Here is a 25,753-nt window from a genome sequence, read left to right as displayed (position 1 = left end):
CATCATCAGGGACCCACAACATCTGGACCATGGCCCCTTCTCAATGCTGCCATCAGGAGGTACTGGAGCCACTCCTCAAGGTTCAACAACAAAGTCTTCCCCACTGCATCAGATTCTTCAACCAGCCTGAATCCTAATACCACCTCAAACCATATTTCTTTTTCTCTCTCTCAACTAGTATCATGTTGATTTTGTTGTGTAAGTTATGTATAATTTATGTTAATTTGTTTATGTTAACCTATGCTTGTCATATTTGTAATGAACTGCGCTGCTGCTGCAGAAATCTTATTTTGTAGCATTTATATCTTCACTCTATATGCCCATGACAATAAACTTGAAATTATAACGAAACAAAATTCATAATTCAAATGCGCAGGAACGTAAGAAGCTGCAGAGAGTAGTGAACTTTGCCCAATACATCACAAGCACATCCCTCCCCCATCGGTGGTATCTACACTGCCGCAAAAAGGCAACATCCATCGTCAAAGACCTCCACCATCTGCGCCATGCCATCTTCTCACAGCTCCCATTGGGAAGGAGGTACAGAACCCTAAAATCCTACACCGCCAGGTTCATGAACAGCTACTTCCCTTCAACCACTCAGTTCGTAAAAGCAATCAACAGAAGTCCAATCAATACAACACTGTGACTATTTTGATCACTTTGCATTAAAATCAACTTTTTTTATTCTAGTTCAGAAAAGAATTAGAAAGAAAATTCTTGTAAAAACCGTCTATAATTTATGTTTATCCTGTGTCTCTGACACAATGTATGATTCTCAGGTTTGGGAGTTCAATGCAGGGCTAACTTCCTTGATTGGTAAAAGAAAACTGTTATGGAAACAACACTGAAGAATCCTTCTACAACTGAGTGTGACAGTATTATTGAGTCTCTACCTGGGACTTGCATGACTGACTGTAGTGAAAACCAAGAGGAAGCTACTGACACGATGAAGGAAGCCCGGAACACCACCAGAGATGGAGGAGCTTCATTGCTGCCCTAAACGCCAACAGCGTAGTGGCCAGTAAGTAAGTCTGATGCCACGTGCCTGTGATCACTGTTCCCTCTAAGTTGCGTGGGTGTGCGGCCACGCAATAACTGAAATGCTCCCACGCACATAGCCTTTGCTGCCGTGCAGCTGGAATTTCCATTTATATAATGTTAACTTTAAAGTGCCGTGCAGTTTTCGAGCCACATAAAAGTTCCCTGCTCAGAGGAATGGCTGGTCTGCACAGCTCTAAAAAGATATAGAGGGAATATTGCCTGCAATGCTGCTGCAAGTGAGGTTCTCATTGCACCTGTGCATATGTGGACTTGCGCAGACGATTATAAACACAAACAACAGGAATTCTGCAGATGCTGGAAATTCAAGCAACATACATCAAAGTTGCTGGTGAACGCAGCAGGCCAAGCAGCATCTATAGGAAGAGGTGCAGTCGACGTTTCAGGCAGAGACCCTTTGTCCTGACGAAGGGTCTCGGCCTGAAACGTCGACTGCACCTCTTCCTATAGATGCTGCTTGGCCTGCTGCGTTCACCAGCAACTTTGATGTATGTTGATTATAAACACAACTTTGATTTTGAAACTGAACTGGGCTTAGCAGTGTCTATTGTCAGTGTTTAACAACCCAGAAATGATTCCAGGCTTCACCAGTCTGGTCCACTCTGAACTGTTCTTTGACCCATTGATAATGAACCAACACACACAAAATGCTGGAGGAACTCAGCAGGTCAGGCAGCATCTGTGGAAATGAATGAACAGTCGACATTTTGGGCCAAGACCCTTCAAGAGGAGAACCTCCTCTCTTCTTCCTTCCCTCTCTCCCATGGTCCATTCTCCTGTCAGCTTCCTTCTTCATCAGCCCTTTACATCTACCACCTATCACCTCCCGGCTTTTCACTTCATCCCCCCTCTCCTACCCAGCCACCTGGCTTCACCTGTCACCTGCCAGTTTGTACACTCCCCCCTCTCCCCACCTTCTCATTCTGGCTTCTGCCCCCTCCCTTTCCAGTCCTGATGGAGAGTCTCGGCCCAAAACATAGATTGCTTATTCCCCTGTTGGTCAAGATTTCCAACATCTGCAGAATCCCTTGTGTCATGGGTAACTAAAATTCCAGGCCGGTCCTAGCAACCAACATCCCTGTGCAAGAATTTACCTCACCCTTCAGTCCCATCAGCAACAACACAACCAGAGAGACACCGGAATCTGCAGCACAGTGGTGTAGCGGTTAGTGTAACACTTTGCAGTGCCAGTGATCGGGGTTCAATTCCTGCCAGTCTGCAAGGAGTTTGCACACTCTCCCTGTGACGGGGTGGGTTTCCTCCACGTGCTCCAGTTTCCTCCCACATTCCAAAGACATACAGCTTAGGGTTAGAAAGTTGTGGGCATGCCATGTTGGTGCAGGAAGCATGGTGACACTTGCGGCTGGCCCCAGCACATCCTTGGACTGTGTTGGTCACAGACACAAACAACACATTTCACACTATGTTTTGATGCACATCTGACAAATAAAGCTTATCTTTATCCTTCTCTTTTCTACAGGTCCTAGGCCACAACATGAGTCCAATATCTATCCAATAAGGCAATGCCAGCAAGCGTGAGAAGTTGTATTACCTTCAAGTTCTGAAGAACAGAAGTATCTCTGGACACAAGAGATTCTGCAGATGCTGAAAGTTTTGATCAACACACACAAATTGCTGGAGAAACTCAGCAAGTCAAGCAGGAACTATGGAGGGGAGTAAAACATTGACCCCCATCCCACCCAAGTCCCCCCTCACCTGGTCTCACTTATCACCTGCCAGCTTGTTCTCCTTCCCCTTCCCCAACTTGTTGTTCTGGCTTCTTCCTCCTTCCTTTCCAGTCCTGATGAATGGTCTTTGCCTGAAACATCAACTATTTACTCCCCTCCATAGATGCTGACCGACCTGCTGACTTCCTTGAACCAGAGAGCCACCAGAATGTGGAAACTGTGGTGAATGGTTTGGTGTGGGCTGCAGTTTCCAGTAGATGAGTCTTACCTAAGGAGTGTGCAGCTGTGGTCTTGGAGCTGAAGAACCGGCCGAGACCGAGGTCACCGAGCTTCACCGCTCCCGTTGCTGTGATGAACACATTTGCCGGCTTGATGTCTGGGTACAGAGACATGGATCTGATCAATAACAAATGGAAGATTGCTCTCAGCCAAACACCCTCTGCCCCCTCCCACGTGTGCTTCACACTGATGTTTCCGTATGTTGGGGGTAGAAGGTCAAAAGGTTTTTGGCAGAGGTATTGTATCATTTTATACAACACACACAAAATGCTAGAGGAACTCAGTAGGTCAGGCAGTGTCTTTAGCCAGAGGGTGGTGAATCTGTGGAATTTATTTCCACAGACAGCAGTGGAGGCCAAGTCATTGGGTAACTGTATATTTAATGCAGAGGTTGATAGGTTATTGTTTAATCTGGACGTCAAAGGTTACGAGGAGTGGGCAGAAGAATGGGGTTGAGAGGGATAATAAATCAGCCATGATGGAATAACACAATAAGCTGAATGGCCCAGTTTTGCTCCTATGTTTCATGGTCTTATTGGGAATGGAAAGGAGGCTCAAGGGGGCTCAATAAGATAAAAGTGGCGGAGTGAACAGTCAGGATATGATGAAGGGTTGTGACTCGAAAGTCAGTGCTGAGGTACAACTGTTGAAGTAGAACGAGAGTCTCCTAACTGGATGTATTATGACTGGTATGGAAATATCGATGCCAGTCTTCAGAGTTGTTGTGGCTGCTGTCTCCAGCATTTTGTGTGGTGTTTTGCTCAATATTTCCAGCATTTTCAGAATGTTGCCAGCACTAGGGGTCCTGAAAGCAGGGTAGACTGAGATTGCTTTTCCCGGAGCCAAGAAGGCTGTGGGGTAAGCTTACTCAGAGCCATGAAGGACATAGGTAAGGTGCATGACCCCAGTCTGTTTTCCCGAGGTAGGCAGAGGGCTCTACAATGGGTAATCAAAACTACCCAATGCATCATTGGCACCAGCCTACCCACCGGCAAAGGACCAGTAACATCATGAAGGATCACACCCATCCTGCTCATGGACTGTTTGTCCATCAGGGAGGAGGCTACGTAGCATCCACACCAGGACCACCAGACCCGAAAACAGTTACTTTCCCCAAGCAGTAAGGCTGATCAACACCTCCACCCAATAATGCACCCGTCCGCATCCCAACAACCACTACTTTGTCATTTCCTGTCAGAGTCACCTTATGCACAGACGCTCCTGTACCTAGTGTCACTTTATGGACATACAATCAATCTATGTAAAGTATATAAGCTATCTCAGGTATTTATATTTATGTGTTTTTTTAATTATTGTTTTCTTTATCTTATTGTGTTTTTTGTGCTGCATCAGAACTGGAGTAACAATTATTTCATTCTCCTTTACACTAGTGTACTGAAAATTACATGAAGCAATCTTGAACCTTGACTCTAACGTGGTCACTGAGTGTATATCTTCCCCCCCACACACACACACAGACACACACTCACACAGACACACACACACACACTCACTCACTCACTCAGACACACTCACACACATACACACACTCACACACACACACGCACATTCACACACACACACTCACACACACACTCACACACATACACACACACACTCAGACACACTCACACACACACTCACTCACACACACACTCAGACACACACGCACACACACTCACTCACACACACACTCAGACACACTCACGCACACACACACTCACTCACACACACACTCAGACACACACACACACTCTCACTCACACACACACTCAGACACACTCACACACACACTCACTCACTCACACACACACACACACACTCAGACACACTCACACTCACTCACTCACACATTCACTCATGCAGGTACACTCACACACACACACTCACACACACTCACACACACTCACTCAGACACTCACACACTCTCACTCACACACACACTCACTTACACACAGACAATCTCACTCACACACACATACTCACTCACACACACATACTCACTCACACACACATACTCACACACACTCACATTCACACCACACACACTCACTCACTCAGACACACACACATACACACACTCACACACTCAGACACATTCACACACACACACACTCACACACACACAGACACACTCAGACACACACTCACTCACACACACTCAGACACACTCACACACTCGCTCATGCAGATACACTCACACACACACACTCACACACACACACTCACACACTGACTCACACACGCACTCTCACTCACACACTCACTCACGCAGACACAGTCCCACACACACACTCACACACACTCACTCAGACACTCACACACTCTCACTCACACACACACACTCACTCACTCAGACACACACACATAACACTTTCACACACACACACACTCAGACACACTCACACACACACTCAGACACACACACACTCACACACACACACTCACACACACTCACTCAGACACTCACGCACTCTCACTCACACACACACACACACTCACACACACTCACACACTCTCACACCCACTCACACACACACACACACACACACTCACACACTCTCACACACACACACACACTCACACACACACACTCTCACACACACACACACACTCACACACACACACACACACACACACACACACTCACACACACACACACTCTCACACACACTCACACACTCTCACACACACACACACACTTTCCCTGATTTGTATCTTGCTGCCACTGAGCTGCCCTCTGTTTTCCACCATCAAGCATCTCTGCGTTTACCTCTGTGCATCACCCTCCGGGAGTGCATGTGCTCCACTGCGCTGCATAGCTGCACAAAATATTTCCATATTGTTCTTTCTGGAATAAGCCGCTTTTGCTTTTTGAAGTACTGTGGAAACAATGAATAAAAGATGAAGGCATAAACAATGAGGCTGAGGCTCGGGCCGGGCCACTGTGACTCCAAAGCAAACAGCGTCCTAGCAATGTCTGCTGAAATGTTGCATAACAAAAAGCATTATTCATACTTGTATTAGCATTTAACTCCTTCCCAATCCCCCCCCCCAGGTTAAAGTTCACTGTTGTGGCGATTTCAGTTTGAAAACCCATCCCTGTGCAACTGTGCTGACCAACATTAGCCATCCAGTAATTGAGAATAACTGGTAACAGTGATACCATTGTATTTTTAACTATATGTCATTAATGCACTTTATGTCAACTTGTACATCTACAGAGTACTTTTATATCTGTTAATATTATTGTGTTAATATTATTTTATATGCTGTATGTGATACACATACTGTGTTTTGCATCTTGATCCCTGAGGAACATTGTTTCATTTAGCTGTATACAGGGCACGGTTGAATGACAATAAACTTGAACTTAAAATCCATCAGCTCTGAAATCCGTCGCCTTGCATCTATTAACCTGCACCCCCAAGAAATTCTGCTCATAGACAAGTTTTCTCTCTCTCTCTATTTTAAATATATTTCTGTCCTTTTACTGTGCTACCAGGAGATACTAATAATCCTCTTCTTGCCACTTCAATAGTTAATACATTGGATGATATCTTTGATTACATCTCCTGGATTAAATGCCATCAATAATGCCATTCTGTAAACCCTTATGATGAACAATAGTCACTTAATTCTTCTTGCCGATACATTCCTCTGTGATTACAGTCAGGTGTTCACGTCAATGTTTGTCTGAAGCCTGTATTTATGAACTGTGTATGAGGCCTGTGTTTGAGACACTGTGTTTAAGGTCCTGTGTTTGAGACTCCATATTCGAGACTCTGTGACTGAGGCCCTGCTTTCGAGACCTTATCTTTGAGCCTTGAGTTTGTACCTCTGTGTTTGAGGCCCTGTAGTTCAGGCCTTGTGTTTGTGGTCTCGTATTTATGGCCTGTACTTGAGACCCATATTTGACACCCTGTGTTAGAGGCCCTCAGACAGTGTCCAAACAGTGTCTATTTCCCTTGTAAAACACATCGCCCTGTTACTATGGTCACATGACTCTGCGCCTGACTCATTTCATTTGTCCAGCAGGAACTCTTCCAAAATTGATGTAGCATCTCAGAAAATGCTGACTGTTTCACTCGGGCCAAGTTTTTTCACGATTTCTCCGGTATGGGTAACGTGTCGGGTTGCCAACTTTCTCAATCCCAAATAAGGAACAAAAGTAGCAGTCAAATACGGGACACTTGTGTTTACCCCGAGAAAGACTACCATGACCATGAAGCCTTGCGCGGGCACCTGTGTGCACATGCGTGACATGCCAATTTTTTCTACAATTTGCTTTTAGCTTAATCTTTCCGATTCTGTTAAGTGAAACTACACTGTACATACATTATTTCTACTTTATATAGGCTGTGTATTTATCATATCATTCCTGCTTTTACTATATGATAGTGTTATTTTAGGTTTTATGTGTTATTTGGTATGATTTGGTAGGTTATTTTTGGGTCTGGGAACGCTCAAAAATTTTTCCCCTATAAATTAATGGTAATTGCTTCTTTGCTTTACGCCATTTCGGCTTACAAATGGTTTCATAGGAACGCTCTACCTTAGTGGGGGAAATACAGGACAAGGGCAGTCCTGTATGGGACTAACCAATTTAGCCCAATATACGGGATGTCCCGGCTAATACGGGACAGTTGGCAACCCTAGTAACGTGAGCCTTCACACACTCAAGTGCAAGTCCCAACTCAGGAAGCCCAGGACGCAGAGAACAGCGGATGCCATCTTCATCCACTTTGCTTGTGGTACACCTAATTGAAAAACTCTCACCAATCTCACATCTCTGCACTGAAAAACAAACACTAATAGCAGAATAGATCAGACAGCCTGTGAGTCTGATGAGCATTAGATCCAGACTCACAATTGGGGTGGCGCGGTAGTTTAGCAGATAGCGTAACACCATTACAGCACTGGTGATGCCCCCGTTCAGTTGTGCAAGGAGTTTGTACGTTTTCCCAGTGGCCGTGTAGGTTTCCTCTGGGTGCCACGGTTTCCTCCCACGTTCTAAAGACATACGGGTTAGTACGTTAATGGGTCATATGGGTGTAACTGAGTGGTCCAGGCTCGTTGCATCGAGGGACCTGTTTCTGTGCAGAATCTCTAGGTGAGGGATTCCTAACCTTTTTTATGCCATGGACCCCAACCATTAACTGAGGGGTCCGCGGAGCCCAGGCTGGGAGCCCCTGATCTAAATAAATAAAATACACGTACTGTGAAGGGTATCATCTGCATTAACAACAACACAACCTAAGGACGTGCTGGGGGCAGCCTGCAAGTGACGCTGATACGGCACGTCCATCGTAGTCAGCAGAACAGGACAAGCGGCAGCAACAACAACCGGACAACAGCAAAGCAAGCGCCTTTCCTCCCTCCCTGCCTCTCCTCGTTCCAGAAGAGAAGATACCCACACGCAGACAGGGATGGGCGGTCAATGATGACATTAGCCGTGGCTTGCCCACTATTGAGGACACAGATACAGAAAGGCGCCAGAAACGTCATGAAGGATCCCACCCACCCTGCTCATGGACTAACACAAGAAAGTCTCCAAATACTAGGAATCTAAGCGACACACACCAAATGCTGGAGGAACTCAGCAGGCCAGGAAAAGAGTAAACAGTCAATGTTTCAGGCCGAGACCCTTCATCAGGACTGGAAAAAAGATGAGAAGCCTTCATCTGATGAAGGGTCTCGGCCCGAAGCAGTGACTGTTTACTCTTTTCCATAGATGCTGCCTGGCCTGCTGAGTTCCTCCAGCATTTGTGTGTGTTGCTCAGCAACTGTTTGTCCTACTCCCATCAGGGAAGAGGCGATGTACCATCCACGCCAGGGCCAGAGGCTGAGTCCGTGGGTTTATTTAAAGCGGAAGTTGATAGTTTCCTGATCAGTCAGAGCATCAAAGGATATGGCAAGAAGGCAGGTGTATGGGGTTGAGTGGGATGAAATAGCAGAGCAGACGTGATGGGCCAAATGACCTAATTCTGCTCCTTATTTCCTGTCAGTCAACTTATGTAAAGACACTCCTGTACCTACTGTCATTTTATGGATATACAATTAATGTATATAAGCTATATTACATATTTATATATATGGTGTTACTTATTAATATTATGTTCTTTATCTTATTGTGTTTTTTTGAGCTGCATTGGATCCAGAGTAACAATTATTTCATTCTCCTTTACACTTGTGTACTGGAAATGACATTAAATCATCTTGAGTCTTGTATCGTAAGTGTAACATCACTCAATGCACTGCTGCTCAGCCGGGTCAACTCGGAATCACAATCAGGTTGATTATCACTGACTAATGTGGTATTAATTCACCGGAAAGCGATGCTGGAGAGGCAGTAATGGGAGACAATGAAATGGTGGATGAACTGAATAAGTACTTTGCATCAGTTTTCACTGTGGAAGATACCAGCCGAATGGTGGAAGTTCCTGGTGACAGGGGGCGCGAAGTGTGTGAAGTTACCCCAACTAGAGAGAAGGCTCTTGGGAAACTGAAAGGTCTGAAGGTAGATAACTCACTTGGACCAGATGGTGCACACCCCAGGGTTCTGAAATAGGTGGCTGAAGAGATCGTGGAGGCATTAGCTATGATCTTTCAAGAATGACCAGATTCTGGAATGGTTATAGAAGACTGGAAAATTGCAAATGTGACTCCAGTCTTCAAGAAGAGGCAGAAGAAAGGAAACTATAGGCCAGTTAGTCTGACCTCAGTGGTCGGGAAGATGTTGGAGTCAATTATTAAGGATGTGTTCTCAGGGTACTTGGAGGCACATGATAAAATAGGATGTAGTCAGCATGGCTTCCTCAAGGGAAAATCTTGCCTGACAAATCTGTTGGAATTCTTAGAAGAATTAACATGCAGGATAGACAAAGGAGAATTGGTTGATGTTGTGCATTTGGATTTTCAGAAAGCCTTTTGACAAGGCTCTGCACACGAGGCTGCTAAACAAGCTATGGGCCCGTGGTATTTCAGGAAAGACTCTGGCATGGATACAGCAGTGGCTGATTAGCAGGAGGCGAAGAGTGCGAATAAAGGGAGCCTTTTCTGACTGGCTCTCGGTGACTAGTGGTGTTTCAGAGGGGTCTGTGTTGGGACCAATTCCTTTTTGTTATATGTCAATGATTTGGATGATGGAATTGATGGCTTTGTTGCAAAGTTTGCAGAGGGTATGAAGATATGTGGAGGAACAGGTAGTTTTGAGGAAGTAGAGAGGCTGCAGAAGGACTCAGACAGGTTAGGAGAAAGGACAAGAAATGGCAGATGGAATATAGTGTTGGGAAGTGTGTGATCATGCACTTTGGTAGAAGAAATGAAACGGCTGACTATTTTCTAAGTGGAGAGAAAATACAAAAAACGGAGGTGCAAAGGGACTGAGGAGTCCTTATGCAGGATTCCCTAAAGGTTAATTTGCAGGATGAGTCTGTAGTGAGGAAGGCAAATGCAATGTTAGCATTCATTTCAAAAGGACAAGAATTTAAAAGCAAGGGTGTAATATTGAAACTTTATAAAAAACTGATGAGGCCTCACTTGGAGTATTATGGCAGGTTTGGGCCCCTTATCTTAGAAAGCATAGGCTTACGTTGGAGAGGGCTCAAAGGAGGTTCATGAAAATGATTCCAGGATTGAATGGCTTGTCATATGAAGAGTTTTTGATGGCTCTAGGCCTGTATTCACTGGAATTCAGAAGAATGACAGGTGACCTCATTGAAACATATTGAATAGAGAAAGGCCTTGATAGAGTGGATGTGGAGAGAATGTTTCCTACAGTGGGAGAGTCTATGACCAGAGGGCACAGCCTCAGAATAGAGGGGCATCCTTTTAGAGTGGAGATGAGGTGAGAATTTCTTTAGCCAGAGACTGGTGAATCTGTGGAATTCTTTACCACAGGCAGCTGTGGAGGCCAAGTCTTTATGTATATTGAAGGTAGAGGCTGATAGATTCAAGATTGGTCAGCGCATGAAGGGATATGGGGAGAAGGCAAGAGACTGGGGCGGAGAGAAAATTTGGATCGGCCATGATGAAATAGTGGACCAGACTCAATGGGCCAAATGGCATAATTCTGTTCTGATATCTTATGATTTGTTGTTTCACAGCAGCAGTACATCGCAAGGCATAAAAAACACTATAAATTACAATAAGAAATATTTTAAAAACATGAAAAAAGAGAGCAGAAATACTGAGGTGGTGTTCATGGGTTGATTGGCGACACTAGCGGGCTGCCCCCAGCACATCCTTGGGTGTTAACGGAAATGACGCATTTCACTGATTGTCTCAATGAACTTTAATTTATTTTTTATTTAGCCATACATTTAGCCTCTTCTGGGGTTAAAGCACTGTGTATATGTGCCTGGGTGGGAGGGATGAACGGGACTTGTTCCTACTATTGCTGTTTGTTGCTTGTTGTGTTCTGTGTTGTTCTGCTAAGCATTCTGGGTATGCTATGTTGGTGCCAGAATGCGTGGCGACATTTGCAGGCTGCCCCCAATACTTCACTCGGGCGTGTTGGTTGTTTATGCACACAAAGCCCTTCACTGTAGCTTTCGAGGTACATGTGTCAAATAAACTTGAATCTTGTAAGGCAGCATGTTAGCATAGTGCTTTACAACACCAACTCCCACCGCTGTCTGTAAGGAGTTTGTACGTTCTCCCCGTGACTGTGTGGGTTTCCTCCAGGTGCTCTGCTTTCCTCCCACAGTCCAAAGGTTAGTCAGTTCATTGGTCACGTGGGTGTAATCGTACAGCATGGGCTCGTCGGACCAGAAAAGCATGTTATACTGCGCTGTTTCTCTAAATAAGGAAGTGAATCAATCACAATCACCTGGCCCTTCATTGTCACTTGGGTCTAAATTCTGAAACTCCCTCCCCAAAAGCTATTGGTGCTCAGGGCAAAGACAGATACCCGCCTTCCCCTGAAGCCCGTGTCTGAGAGATGCACCTTTCTCCACTACAGGGATCAGATTACACCCGGTCTTTTTGGAAAGAAACTCACACTTTGCCATTTAACAGTGGCATTAACCCATTTATTTGAATGCATTCCTTATTAATATTGCAGAGCACAGCTTTGAGCTCATGCAGATAATTTACAATGCTGAAATAAGTAAATCGAATATTTATTAACGTCTTACATCCACAAAGTTGTATGTGTACAATTATAGGAAGAAGGCAACCCTGATGCTTGTTATTACCTCCTATCTACCCTGCTTGCATGGGTAATTGCAATGCTAATTATTAGTTCAATTCTAAACTGAAGTGCTTTCTTTTTTCTCTCTCCCCTTGTTTATCTTTCATCTGCCCTGAGTCGGTTCAATACTCACAATGGAATAGTTATTTAAATTAGCTGACATTTAACTAAAAGGGAGTCCGATTTCTCATTTGGTTTATGCACTCATGTCCCCTGAGTACTTGTCTGTAATCCCTCCATAAATAATTCATTAAAAAGACACAATATCATTGAAGGAATTTTGACAAAGCATTTGTTGTGTGCAGTTGTTACTTGATAATGGAGTTATGTTTATTCTGGGCAAATTTCGCTGGATAAGCAAGTCATATTTCTTGCAAGGTATGTTAAACTGTGAAGATTTCTCACTGCTCTTGTGCTTTTCCCAACCTTTCGGGCTATTACAACCAGTGAAATAGTTGTGAATTGTAAGCAGTGAATTGTAACGTGAAAACAAAATTGGACAGAGCAAGATCCCACAAAGGGCTACATCAAAATGGCTGCCCACAGAGGGTACATCAAAATGGCTGCTCTCAGTTGACCCATTTTCCTCCCACAGATGCTGCCAGACCCCTTTGAGTTTGTCTATTTATTTATTTATTTATCTATTTATTGGTTATTGGTTCATTTACCTATATATGTATCCATCTACCCATCCATTTATTTGTTTATAGATTTATCTATTTAGAGATACAGTGTGAACAGGCTCTGCAGGCCCACTCAGTCGCCTCAGCAACCCATCGATTTAACCCTAGCCTAACTACAGGACAATTTACAGTGACTGTTTAACCAGTACACTGATTTAACCTTAGCCTAACTACAGGACAATTTACAATGACTGTTTAACCAGTACACTGATTTAACCTTAGCCTAACTACAGGACAATTTACAGTGACTGTTTAACCAGTACACTGATTTAACCCTAGCCTAACTACAGGGCAATTTACAATGACTATTTAACCAGTACACTGATTTAACCCTAGCCTAACTACAGGACAATTTACAGTGACTGTTTAACCAGTACACTGATTTAACCGTAGCCTAACTACAGGACAATTTACAGTGACTGTTTAACCAGTACACTGATTTAACCTTAGCCTAACTACAGGACAATTTACAATGACTGTTTAACCAGTACACTGATTTAACCCTAGCCTAACTACAGGACAATTTACAATGACTGTTTAACCAGTACGCTGATTTAACCCTAGCCTAACTACAGGGCAATTTACAATGACTATTTAACCAGTACACCTTTGGACTGCGGGAGGAAAACTGAGCACCCAAAAGGAAACCCACGCACACACAGGAAGGAATGTACAACTTGTTTACAGAGGACATTGGAATTAATCTGTTAACTCCATCACCCCGAGCTGTAATAGGGTATTGCTAATTGCTATGCCACCGTTGTGGCCCCCAGAAATATGCCCAAAAAGAATTTGCATGTCATCCTTGTGCAGGGGCCATGCTAATCTTCTCCGTATCATTCCAGTTTTAGTATATGTGCTTCCAAATCGTAGTTCCTGCAGCATTTGTGCATCACTGCATGTTCCGGCATCTGTGGTCTCTTGTGTCTCTCTAAGTTGGCCCGAATGTAGGTGAGCGATAGTATCCGGGGAGTGGTTTGTGGGAATATGGGGAGCAATGCTTTTTTTTTTACAGCTGCATGGACCATCCAACACCTGAGCAGGAAATTTTTACAAAGCCTGAAAACTGCGCAGCACCTTAAGTGATTTTTGTTTGTAAAATGAATATTTAGAATGAAAATTGAAACACTGACAATATAAATACATTGAAGCTCTAAACTGTTTCAAAGTAAAGGCTGTGGTATGTTTATTATTATATTAACGTTATAGAAAAGAAATCCTGCTGTGCGGCAACAAAGGCTATGTGCGTGGGAGCATTTCAGTTACTGTGCAGCCGTGCACCTGTGTAGCTTAGAGAGAATGGGCCAGAATACTCTTCATCTAAATCATAGTAGATATGGTGAGTCCTGATAAAGGGTTTCTGCCTGAAAACTCTATTCCTCTCCATAGAGGCTGCCTACCTGTTGAGTTCCTCCAGCATTTTGTGAGATTGTTACTCTAGGTATGGTGCAATGGTCAGATAATCTAGTTTGGTGCGATTGGAGGAGTGGTAAGTACTCAATATTCAAGATTGATTAATGTAATTTTCAGTACACAAGTGTAAAGGAAAAAGAAATAATTGTTACTCCAGTTCCATTGCAGCATAGAAAAAAACACAATAAGATAAGAATCACAACAATAATAAAAATAGAATTATGTAAGATAGCTTCTATACATAGCTATGATTTACATTGTCAGTATTGGTACTGGTTGACTGGTTTTAGTTGCGACACACAAAGGGAGGAGTTTGTGGGTGATGGGCAGATGGAGAGGTTGGGGGAAGGGAAAGAGACAAGAGGGGAGTGGTTAGCAGAATTTAGAGAAACTGATATTCATGATATCAGATTGGAGATTTACCAAGGCGCAAAATGAGCTGCTGTTCCTCTAATCTGTAACTAGACTCAACTTGGCGGACGAGGAAGCCGTCGGTGTGGGAATGGGAAGTGGAATTAAAATGACTTGCTGCGGGGGAATCCCTGGCTAGTATGGCGGGGGATAAATATTACAACTGTGGTGTTCTATCGGTGAAACAAATTTTTAAAAGCTGGTTGATTAAACTGGTCTTCAGGGGTTTTATTTCTGCATCTTTATTGGCAAAATGCGAAAAGTCAACCTTTTCCAAGCCTCAAATACGGTTGGTTAGTGAATTGATTTCTCAGGCTGACTGCAACCCAAAACCACCCGGACCCCATCGCTAGTTACCCAGACTCCCAGTCCTCCATTCTCCGACACCAAACTCCTCACACTACGAAGTCTCTTTATACCACAACTTACGGTCACAGTCCAATATATGGTTTTCTCTTAATCTATAGCATGGCAGCATCTCAAACGCACTCACCTAACCTGAAGCTTCATAGACGACTGTGATCTCGTGAGGTAACCTTCTCATAAACACAAGAGGTTCTGTGGATATTGGAAATCCAAAGTAACACAAACATCCCTCAACCTCTTTGACCTACTACTGTCAGGAATGAGGTACAGGAGCATCAGGACTAGGTCTGCCAGACTGGGTAACAGCTTCTTCCCTCAGGCTGTGAGACTAATGAATACCCTGCCACCACCGAGGCCTCGTCACTAGGACAGCGAGCTGTTTACTCTTTACTTGTGCTGCACACTGCATGCATTTTGAATTACATTTTGTTAACTGATTTGTGGTGATATTTTTGTTTATATGCTGTGTGTGACAATGTTTTGTGGGTGCACTGTGGTCCAGAGGAACGTTCAGTCACAAGCACTGTGTCATTCCGATATGTCAGTCCACGGCCTCCTCTACTGTCGCAACGAGGCCACACTCAGGCTGGAGGAGCAACTCCTGCCATTTCATTTGGGTAGCCTCCAACCTGATGGTATGAACATCGATTTTTAAAACTTCCGGTAATGGCCCCTTCACCATTACCCATTCCCCATTCCCTCTCTCACCTTAGCTCCTTACCTGCCCATCACCTCCCTCTGGTGCTCCTCCCCCTTCTATTCTCTCCTATCGGGTTCCCCCTTCTCCAGCCCTTTTTTCTTTCATCCATCAACTTCCCAGCTCTTAACTTCACCCTTCTTCCCTCCCAGTTTCTCTCGTCACCTGCCTCCTTGTACTTCTTCCTCCCCTCCCCCCCCCCACCTTCTTACTCCGACTTCTCATCTTTTTTTCTCCAGTTATGATGAAGGGCCTCGGCCTGAAACGTCAGCTGTTTACTCTTTTCCGTAGATGCTGCCTGGCCTGTTGAGTTCCTCCAGCACTGTGTGTGTTGGCCAGAGGAACGTTGTTTTAATTGGTTGTATATTTGTACAATAAACTTGAACAAAATGCTGGAGGAACTCAGCAGGTCGGGCAGCATCCATGGAGGGGAATAAACAGTCAATGTTTTGCAACTGAGACTCTCCTTCAGGACATACTCAGTATCCTGCTGGCTGCCAGAATCGACTCAATGCTCCCATGTCATGTCTTATGTTAAACTGAGCGGCCAGTTGTAGCCTTGTCCCTCTTGTTGAGAAGCCCCAGGGATAATTTTAAATTTTGACATAGAAAAAGATCTTTCACGTCTTACCTTAATCATCTGTGAGAGATCGCCAGCATCTGCCAACTCCAGTGCAATATTCAGCTCATTGTCCTCAATGAACGAGTCCAAGTACTTAATTATGTTGGGGTGATTCAATTGCTGTAGAATAAATGGGAATACAGCGATAATGATCCCAACCTCTCTCCAATTAACATGATTTTTATGGCATTGATTCAATGTTTGAGAAAACATCACTTGGAATCCATTACCCCAACAACAACAGGTGCCAGTAGCTTTTTGTCAAATTACACACACACACAGTTATTCACTAAAGGAGTACTTGATGGGCCATTGAAGAGTGTCTAGAGCAGGAAAGACTGCCTACACTCTAAGAAAGTGTATCACGTCAGAAAGTCTTTTTAGAAGGTGGATTTATTCTACAGGGCTAAAATCTTTCCAAAAGGAGTATGTCAATGCAAAATGTTTCTGCGGAAGATCTATTACCAAACCCAGCTCAATACCCAAGGCTAGAATAGCTTCTGCATTCATTCATTTATTATGTATCTATCTATCTATCTAACTATTTACTTAACAACCTATCTCCCCATCTATTTATCTATTTATCTCCCTCTGTCTCTCTCTATCTATCTGTTTATTGATCTATTTCTCCCTCTCAGTCTTTCTATCTATCTGTTCATCTATCTATTTATCTACCTATCCATCTGTATAGATTTACTTATTTACTTGTTTGGTTATTTAATTATTTCTCTATCTGTTTTTCTATTGATTGATTGATTTATTAATGTACTTAGAGATTTTATCCCCTACCGCTTCCTGTAAATGATTTCATACAACATAGAAGATTGAACATTACGGCACAATACAGGTCCTTCGGCCCACAATGTTGTGCCAACCTTTTAACCTACCTGAAATCAATCGAACTCTTCCCTCCACATAGCTTCCACTTTCCTTTCATCTATGTGCCTCTCTAAGAGTCCTTTAAATGGCCTTAATGTGTTGCCTCTACCACTCCAGACAGGGCGTTCCACACACCCTTAAGAACATGAGACACAGGAGCAGAATAAGTCTACTCTGCCATTCCATTATGGCTGGTTTATCATCCCTCTCAACCCCACTCTGTAACCTTTGACGTTCTGACTAATCAAGAACCTATCAACCTCAGCTTTAAATGTACAGAATCCAATGACTTGGCCTCCACAGCCCTCTGTGGCAATGAATTCCACAGAATCACTGCCTTCTGGCTAAAGAAATTCCTACTCATCTCTGTTCTAAGCGGACGTCCCTCTATTCTTAGGCTGTGCCTCTGGTCTTAGACTCCTCCACTATAGAAAACATCCTCTCCATATCCACTCTACCTAGGCCTTTCAACTTTTGATAGGTTTCAGTGAGCTTTCCCCCCGCCCCCGCCCACCTATTTTTCTAAACTCCAGTAAGTACAGGCCCAGAGCGATCAAACACTCCTCATATGTTAACCCTTTCATTCCTCCCGCACTCCATTTCCCACCAATAATTCTCTGTATAAAAAATATTACCTCTGACTTTCCTACCCTCTTCACTTTTCCCCAAACACCTTGAAGTTAGACCCTCTCATATTTGCCATTTTTGCCTTGGGAAGAAAGCACAGACTGTCCATTTGACTGATACCTCTTTTCTGTAATGATGAGAGCTCAATCATTATGAACATCTTACAGGGCAAGCTTTTCACTGTACCTTGGTACCTGTGACAATAATAAACCAATTCCAATTCCAACTTTGCTCCAATAGTGACGCTTTTGACACTGGTACCTCTGGAATCTTGAACAAAGGAATAAATTTGCCACCCTCTGCTCATCTGATATTACTCCAGTGGCCAATCAGGAGGCAGAGATCATCGCTAATGGCACAGCAATCTCTTCCCTTGCTTCCCGGAGTAACCTGTGGTATTTTCCGTCTGGCCCCAGTCCCTAATGTTTTCCAAAAGTTCCAGCACATTCTCTTTCTTAACATCAACATGCTGGAGCATATCAGCCTGCTTTACACAGTCTTCACAAACATCATGGTCCCTCACACTGGTGAATACTGAAGTGAAAGTGTCAGAGTCACAAACATGAGAAAATCTGATGCTGGAAATCTGAGCAACAGACACAGAGTGCTGGAGGAACTCAGCAGGCCTGGCAGCATCTATGGAAATGAATAGACAGTCGACGTTTCAGGCTGAGATCCTTCACAGGAAGGGTCTGCTGAAGGGTCTCGGCCCAAAATGTTGACTGTACTCTTTTCCACAGATGCTGCCTGGCCTGCTGAGTTCCTCCAGCATTGTGTGTGTGTGTGTGTTGCTAGATTCAGAATTTTAGTTTAGTATTACTGGCATGTATTGTGAAATTTGTTAACTTTGCGTCAAGAGTACATTGCAATACATGATAATAGAGAAAAAAGCTGTGAATTACAGTAAGTATATTAGAGATTTAAATTCAATAAGTTGTGCAAAACTCGAAATAAAATAGTAGCGAGGTAGTGTTCAATGTCCATTCAGAAATTGGATGGCAGAGGGGAAGAAGCTGTTCCTGAATTGCTGAGTGTGTGTCTTCAGGCTCCTGTACCTCCTCCCTGATGGTAGCAATGAGAAGAGGGCATGTCCTGGGTGATGGGGGTCCTTGATGATGGATACCACCTTTTTGAGGCACCTGTCTTTGAAGATGTCCTGGATACTACGTGCTCATGATGGAGCTGACTAATTTTACAACTCTCTGCAGTTTACTTCAATCCTGTGCCGTAGCCTTCTCCCACCCCCATTACCGGACAGTCATGCAGCCAGTTAGAATACTCTTCATCTGTAGAAATTTTCAAGTGTTTTTGGTGACATATCACCATTCTGTAGACTCCCCACTAAGTCACACACCAACCTGAACCGGAATTATTTTTCCATTTCTTCACAGTCGTTGTGGCTAAATTCTGGACATTTAGTTTAATAGCTCATCCTAACGCAATGCCACCAACAGTGAAATACTCCCCTAGTAATGCATTGATAATTTCCCTGTCTGGACCATTGAAGTGGGCTTTGAACTCTCTTAGAACATAGACCATTACAGCACAGACTGGCCCTTCGGCCCACAATGTTGTGCTGATCTAATTAAATTAGTAATCAAATGGCCAACTAATCTCTTCTGCCTACACGATGTCCATAGGCTTCCATTTTCCTCACATTAATGTGTCTCTCCGAATGTCTCTTAAAAGTCTCTTATGCTTCTGTCCCTACCACCACCCCAGGTAGCACATCCCAGGCACCCATTCCAATCTGCGTAAAAAAACTTGCCCCTCACATCTCCTTTGAAATTACCCCCTCTCATGTTGAATGTTTTCCCTCTGGTATTGGACATTCAACCCTGGAAAAAGATACTGTCCGCCTACTCTATCTTGTGAGGCCTCTGTCAGTCAAGGTCGACCACTAATGTTGTGTCCTAGCTGTCTGGATACTCAAGCCTGGGGTGTATGATATGGAGAGCAAGCTGTTGCCCATGCAGCAAGCTCCCCCTCTATCTGTACTGTTCAGGGTCAGAAGCGGCTACACAGGTTGATAGGGTGGTTAAGAAGAATAGCGTAGCGCTTAGCGTAATGCTATTCAAGTGCCAGCCATCCGCGTGGTATTCTCACCATTATCCGTTAAGGAGTTTGTATGTTCTCTCCTGACCATATGTGTTTCCCCCGGATGCTTCGATTTCCTCCCACATTCCAATAATAAGACCATAAGACGTGGGAGCAGAATAAGGCCATTCAGCCCATCGAGTCTGCTTCGCTATTCAGTCATGGCTGATCCTTTTCTCCCCTCGTCAGCCCACTCCCTGGCCTTCTCCCTGTAACCTGATGCCATGTCCAATCAAGAACCTATCTATCTCTGCCTTAAATATACCCAACGACCTGGCCTCCACAGCTGCCTGTGCTAATAAATTCCACAAATTCACCACCCTTTGGCTAAAGAAATTTCTCCACATCTCTGCTTTAAGTAGACACCTTTCTATCCTGAGGCTGTGCCCTCTTGTCCTAGACTCCCCTACCATGGGAAACATCCTTTCCACATCTACCCGGTCTAGGCCTTTCAACATTCAAAAAGTTTCAATGAGATCCCACCCCCTCCCCCCGCCCAATCCGTCTAAATCCCAGTAAGCACAAGCCCAGAGTTATCAAACATTCATCGTATGATAACCCTTTCATTCCTGGAATCATCATTGTGAACCTCCTCTGGACCCTCTCTAATGCCAGCACATCGTTTCTTAGATGAGGAGCTCAAAAACTGTTCACAATACTCCAGGTGAGGCCTCACCAGTGCCTTATAAAGCCTCAGCATCACATCCCTGCTCTTGTATTCTAGACTTGAAATGAATGCTAATAATGCGTTTGTCTTCCTCACCACCAACTCCACCTGCAAGTTAACCTTTAGGGTATTCTACACAAAGACTCCCAAGTCCCTCTGCATCGCAGATATTTGGACTTTCTCCTCATTTAGAAAATAGTCTACACATTTATTTCTTCCACCAAGTGAATGACCATGCATTTTCTAACATTGTATTTCATTTGCCACCCTCCTGCCCATTCTCTTGATCTGTCGAAGTCCTTCTGCAGCCTACCTGTTTCCTCAACACTACCTGCCCTTCCACCAATCTTCGTATCATCTGAAAACTTGGCAACAAAGCCATCTATTCCATCATCTAAATCATTGATATACAACATAAAAAGAAGCGGTCCCAACACCAACCTCTGCGGAACACCACTATTGGCAGCCAGCCAGAAAAGGATCCTTTTATTCACACTTGCAGTCTCCTACCAATCAGCCAATGCTCGAACCATGCCAGTAACTTTCCTGTAATACCATGGGTTCCTAACTTGGTAAGCAGCCTCATGTGTGGCACCTCGTCAAAATGTATGATGGTGAGTTAATTGGTCACGTGGGTGTAATTGGGCGGTGTGGTATGTTGGACTGGAAAATCCTGTCACCCTGCTGTATTTCTAAATAAAATAATCAAAGACTCACACACTCCAAATATTCTCTATTCTGCCAGGGGGGAGAAAAGAGAATATTTGGAGTGGTGGGGTCTTTGATTAAAAGACAAAAAGCATGTGCAACTAGTCTCAAGGGCAGCTTCTACCTCACTATTAAATGATTGGAATTGGAATTTTTTTATTCCCAGGAGAGGGTAGCTGGTGGTCCTTTATCCTGGTGAGATAGGACATGCATGCAAAGTCAGCTTTGGCGGACTGTGTGGATGAGATCAACTGTGCGACTCAAGGGTCAGGAAGAACAGCTCTGTAATGCTTTGTGGAGAGCAAGGGGTATGATCAGGCACAGAAGAAGTCACGGCCATCCTCGGCAGCCCAGGAAGACCCTAGTCGTGATGAATACTCGTATCACAATTCCCAGATTTCTGAGGCTGAGATAGTGGAACTGCCCCAGTGAAATGGTTTTTCCACTTTAAAAAAAAGCTCCTCTGTACAGGAGAACAGTTCACATCATCCAAAACTGCACAAATTTGCCATCGTCAGACAATCATTAGCTTGCGCATATCTCAAGCTTCTTATACAGGGCGCTCAGCTTCAGGATGTACTACCCAGGGAACAGTAACAACTCAAATCAAAATTCAAGGCCAAACCATTGAATGGGAAATAAGTACAGATAGAACATACTCTGAACGTTGAGGATGGGACTGACGTACCAGGGTTTGGAAAATGAACAAGTCTCACCAGCCAAGGAGTTCCATCATCAGAGAAAAAGGCCATAAGACCATAAGATATCGAAGCAGAATTAGGCCATTTGACTCATTGAGTCCGATCCGCTATTTCATCATGGCTGATCCATTTTCCTTCTCAGCCCCAATCTCCTGCCTTCTCCTTGTATCCCTTCATGCCCTGACTAAACAAAAATCTATCAAACTCTCCCTTCAATATACCAAACGACTTGGCCTCCACAGTCGCCTGTGGCAATGAATTCCACACATTCACCACTCTCTGGCTGAAGAAATTCCTCCCCATCTCCATTCTAAAAGGACGCCCTTCTATTCTGAGGCTGTGCCCTCTGGTCTTAGACTCCCTCACCAAAGGAAACATCCCCTCCACGTCCACTCTATCAGAGCCTTTCAACATTCAATAGGTTTCAATAATGTCATCACTCATTCTTCTGAATTCTAGTGAATACAGGCCCTGAATCATCAGACGCTCTTCATATGACAAGCCATTCAATCCTGGAATCATTTTTGTGAACTTCCTTTGAATCCATTCTAACGTCAATGCATCCTTTCTTAGGTAAGGGGAACCAAAACTGCTCACAATACCAAGTAGGGCCTCACCAGTGCTTTATAAAGTTTCAACATTATATCCTTGCTTTTATATTCTAGTTCTAAATCTAACTGTCATCGTTGGATACAACGAACAACCAATCATTCAATCATCAAAGTGTGATTAAGAGTCATGAATGGTGATAAATCTTAGTCATTAGTGATAGTCATTCGTGCTTGGCAATGGTAATGTGACAGGGACAAGAATGAAAGCTACATGAGGATATCTACTAACAATTCTGGAGTGTTATTGTTTTACCTTTAGAAGGTCAATCTCATTAATGCAGTCTTGTCTTGCCTTGGCATCCATCATCTCAAACACCTGAAGAAGACAATAGCGGGAGATAGAAACATAATGTCATGGAATTAGCTAACATTCAAGTGTCATAGTAGTTACAGGAGCTGGGACATTATGTTGCAGGTGTACGAGACATTGGTGAGGCTGCCCCCTGAGTATTGTGTATGCTTTTGATTACCCTGTCGTTGGAAAGATGTTAAGCTGGAAGGAGTGCAAAGAACATGTATGAGAATGTTGCCGAGACTTGAGGGCCTGAGGTATAGAAAGAGGTTGGGTAGAGTGGGACTTTATTAAAGAATAGAGAGAAAATTTACAAGGATGTTGCTGGGATTTGACGACCCGAGTCATAGGAAAAGATTGAATAGGTTAGCACTTTATTCCTTGGCGCATAGGAAAATGAAGGGAGATTTGATAGAGGTATACAAAATTATGAGGGGTAAAATGCAAGGAAGTTTTTTCCATAGAGGTTGGATGAGATGAGAACTAGAGGTTATTGATTAAGGGTGATAGCTGAAATATTTAGGAGGAACCTGAGAGAGAACTTCTTCACTCAGAGAGGGATGCAAGTGTGGAACAAACTGCCAACAGAAGTGGTGGCTCCAACGTTTAAGAGAAGTTTGGATAAGTACATGGATGGGAGGGTATGGAGAACTATAGTGCAGGTTGATGGAACTAGGCAGAATAACTGTTTGGTATGGACGAGCCAGGCCAAAGGTCCTGATGAAGGGTGATGGCCCAAAACGTCAACTGTTTGTTCATCTCCATAGATGCTGCCTGACCTGCAGAGTTCGTGTGTGTGTGTGTGTGTGTGTGTGTGTGTGTGTGTGTGTGTTTCTGAAGACTTTCAGCATCTGCAGAATCTCTTGAGTTTATTGAAAGTCATACAAAGGTCATACTGAATGGTAGTACAGAATGATGGACCGGTTCCTCATTCTGCTTTTAATGTTCTTATGTCACCATTGACTGAGGAGGAATTTCTAGGCATTCCATGCCAATAGGGATCTTTCTTGTTTGTGTAATTACGCCAGGCTGGTGTTTGAACCTATGTGCAAATACTGTATTTAATAAGACTGTATGTGGGTGGGTGAGACGTTTTTTCCTGTTGTGTTGCTGTTGTTCTGCTGAACATTATGGACATACTCTGTCAGCGCAGGATGTGTGGCGACACTTGCAGGCTGCCCCCAGCACGTCCTTAGGCTGTGTTGCTTGTTAACACAAACAATGTATTTCACCGTATGTTTCGAAGTACTATGAGAGACAAATCTGAATCTAATTCGGTAACTGTTATGTTTTATAATTCCAGAAAATAATCAAAAGAAAAAACACAGGAGCCAGGGAAAATGTGTCTACTTCAGTTTACTTTACTGAGATGCACATGTGATGTGGTGGCGTAATAACGTATGCCATTCCCGTACTTTTACATATGACCCATAATGAATTATGTAAACCATAAGGAGTGCTTAATCAAACAATACTTTGTAATATTACTCAAATGTTATTGAAATATTAAATACACTGCAGTAACCAGACACGTGACAAAAATTTAAACATTTTAAGAAATGCTAATTATAGATTGGGAAATTTACTTACAGCACTGTGCCAAAGCCTTAGGAAATACACTATATATAGCTAGGGTTCTAAGACTTTTGCACAGTGCTGTAGTAATTGTTTGTATTGCACTGTACTGCTGCTTCCAAAAAAAACAAATTTCATGACTTATGTGAGTGATGATAAACCTGATTCTGATCTGGGTCTCTATTGTGGATTGAGAGTGGGAAGGGGGCAGGGAGAGGGGAATCATAGTTGGGAAAAGAGGGAGAGGGGAGAGAGCGGGAAGCACCAGAGAGACATTCTGTAATGATCAATAAACCATTGTTTGGAATCATTCAACCTTGCCTGATACCTCAGGGCTGGGTGCACCCATACTACTCCCTGGCCCCTGGCACACCCTTCCGCGGCACTCCACCCTCGCCCTTCCCAACATCCTTTGCTCCTGCCAGATTTACAAACTCGCTCTCCGCTCCACATTGACAAATACAGTTCTGTGCAAAAATCTTAGGTAGCTTAGCTAGATATGTATATGTGCCTAAGACTTTTGCACAGTACTGTATAAAAGCCAAAATCTTGTAAAATTAACATTTTGTCAAAATGATCTGAAGAGATTGATTTGAAAGTCATGATATATGTGGGCTTCTCTTACCTGGACTTTCTTTAATGCCACTGCTTTGCCATTGTGAAGGTAGATTGCCCGATAGACTTCACTGAACTGGCCTCTGCCAATCTTCTTCTCGATGCGGAAGTCCGCCAGTTGGCTGCGATAGGCGTACGTGGGTATAGGTCGCTGTTCCGGGAAAGAAAAGAACTGTGATCATCTATGATCGATGAAGATGGCAGAGAAAGTAGGGACCTCTACATAAATAAAGATAAATTAAAAGAAGATTAGCTTTACTTGTCACATGTACATCAAAATATCAGAATGTATGTGAAGTGCATCGTTTTGCGTCAATGACCAACACCGCCGGAGGATGTGCTGGGGGCTGCTTGCAAGTTCTGTCATGCTTCAGTTGCCAACATAGCATGCTTATGACTTACTAACCCGAACCTGTATGCAGGAGGAAACCTCCGTGGTCATGAGGAGAGTGTGCAAACTCCTTACAGACAGCAGTGGATATTGTACCCCAAACTTCCGATCAGTGTTTAAAACTCACTGGCACGAGGAAATCTGCAGATGCTGGATTTTCAAGCAACACACAT

General features: G+C 43.7%; 1 protein-coding gene and 1 non-coding gene across 10 annotated transcripts in view; both read right to left on the bottom strand.

The window, feature by feature from the left end:
- LOC134359764 (serine/threonine-protein kinase Nek6-like) overlaps positions 1–25,753 on the bottom strand; it is a 176,494-nt gene that overhangs the window by 58,351 nt on the left and 92,390 nt on the right. For all 9 annotated transcript variants that reach the window (XM_063073375.1, XM_063073367.1, XM_063073371.1 and 6 more), the window contains exons 3-7: positions 25,200–25,340; positions 22,961–23,023; positions 16,427–16,537; positions 5,803–5,911; positions 3,019–3,126 (exon numbers count right to left, since the gene is read on the bottom strand). In XM_063073375.1, the coding sequence (XP_062929445.1) occupies positions 3,019–3,126; positions 5,803–5,911; positions 16,427–16,537; positions 22,961–23,023; positions 25,200–25,340 (532 nt within the window). The remainder of the gene's footprint in view (positions 1–3,018; positions 3,127–5,802; positions 5,912–16,426; positions 16,538–22,960; positions 23,024–25,199; positions 25,341–25,753) is intronic.
- On the bottom strand, positions 13,680–13,784 carry LOC134360116 (U6 spliceosomal RNA). The gene has a single exon (XR_010021259.1). It is a non-coding gene; the product is annotated as a U6 spliceosomal RNA (small nuclear RNA).

Source organism: Mobula hypostoma, chromosome 21 (assembly GCF_963921235.1).
Source record: "Mobula hypostoma chromosome 21, sMobHyp1.1, whole genome shotgun sequence".
Classification (NCBI taxonomy): Eukaryota; Metazoa; Chordata; class Chondrichthyes; order Myliobatiformes; family Myliobatidae; genus Mobula; species Mobula hypostoma.
This window is presented reverse-complemented; position numbering and strand designations above follow the sequence as displayed.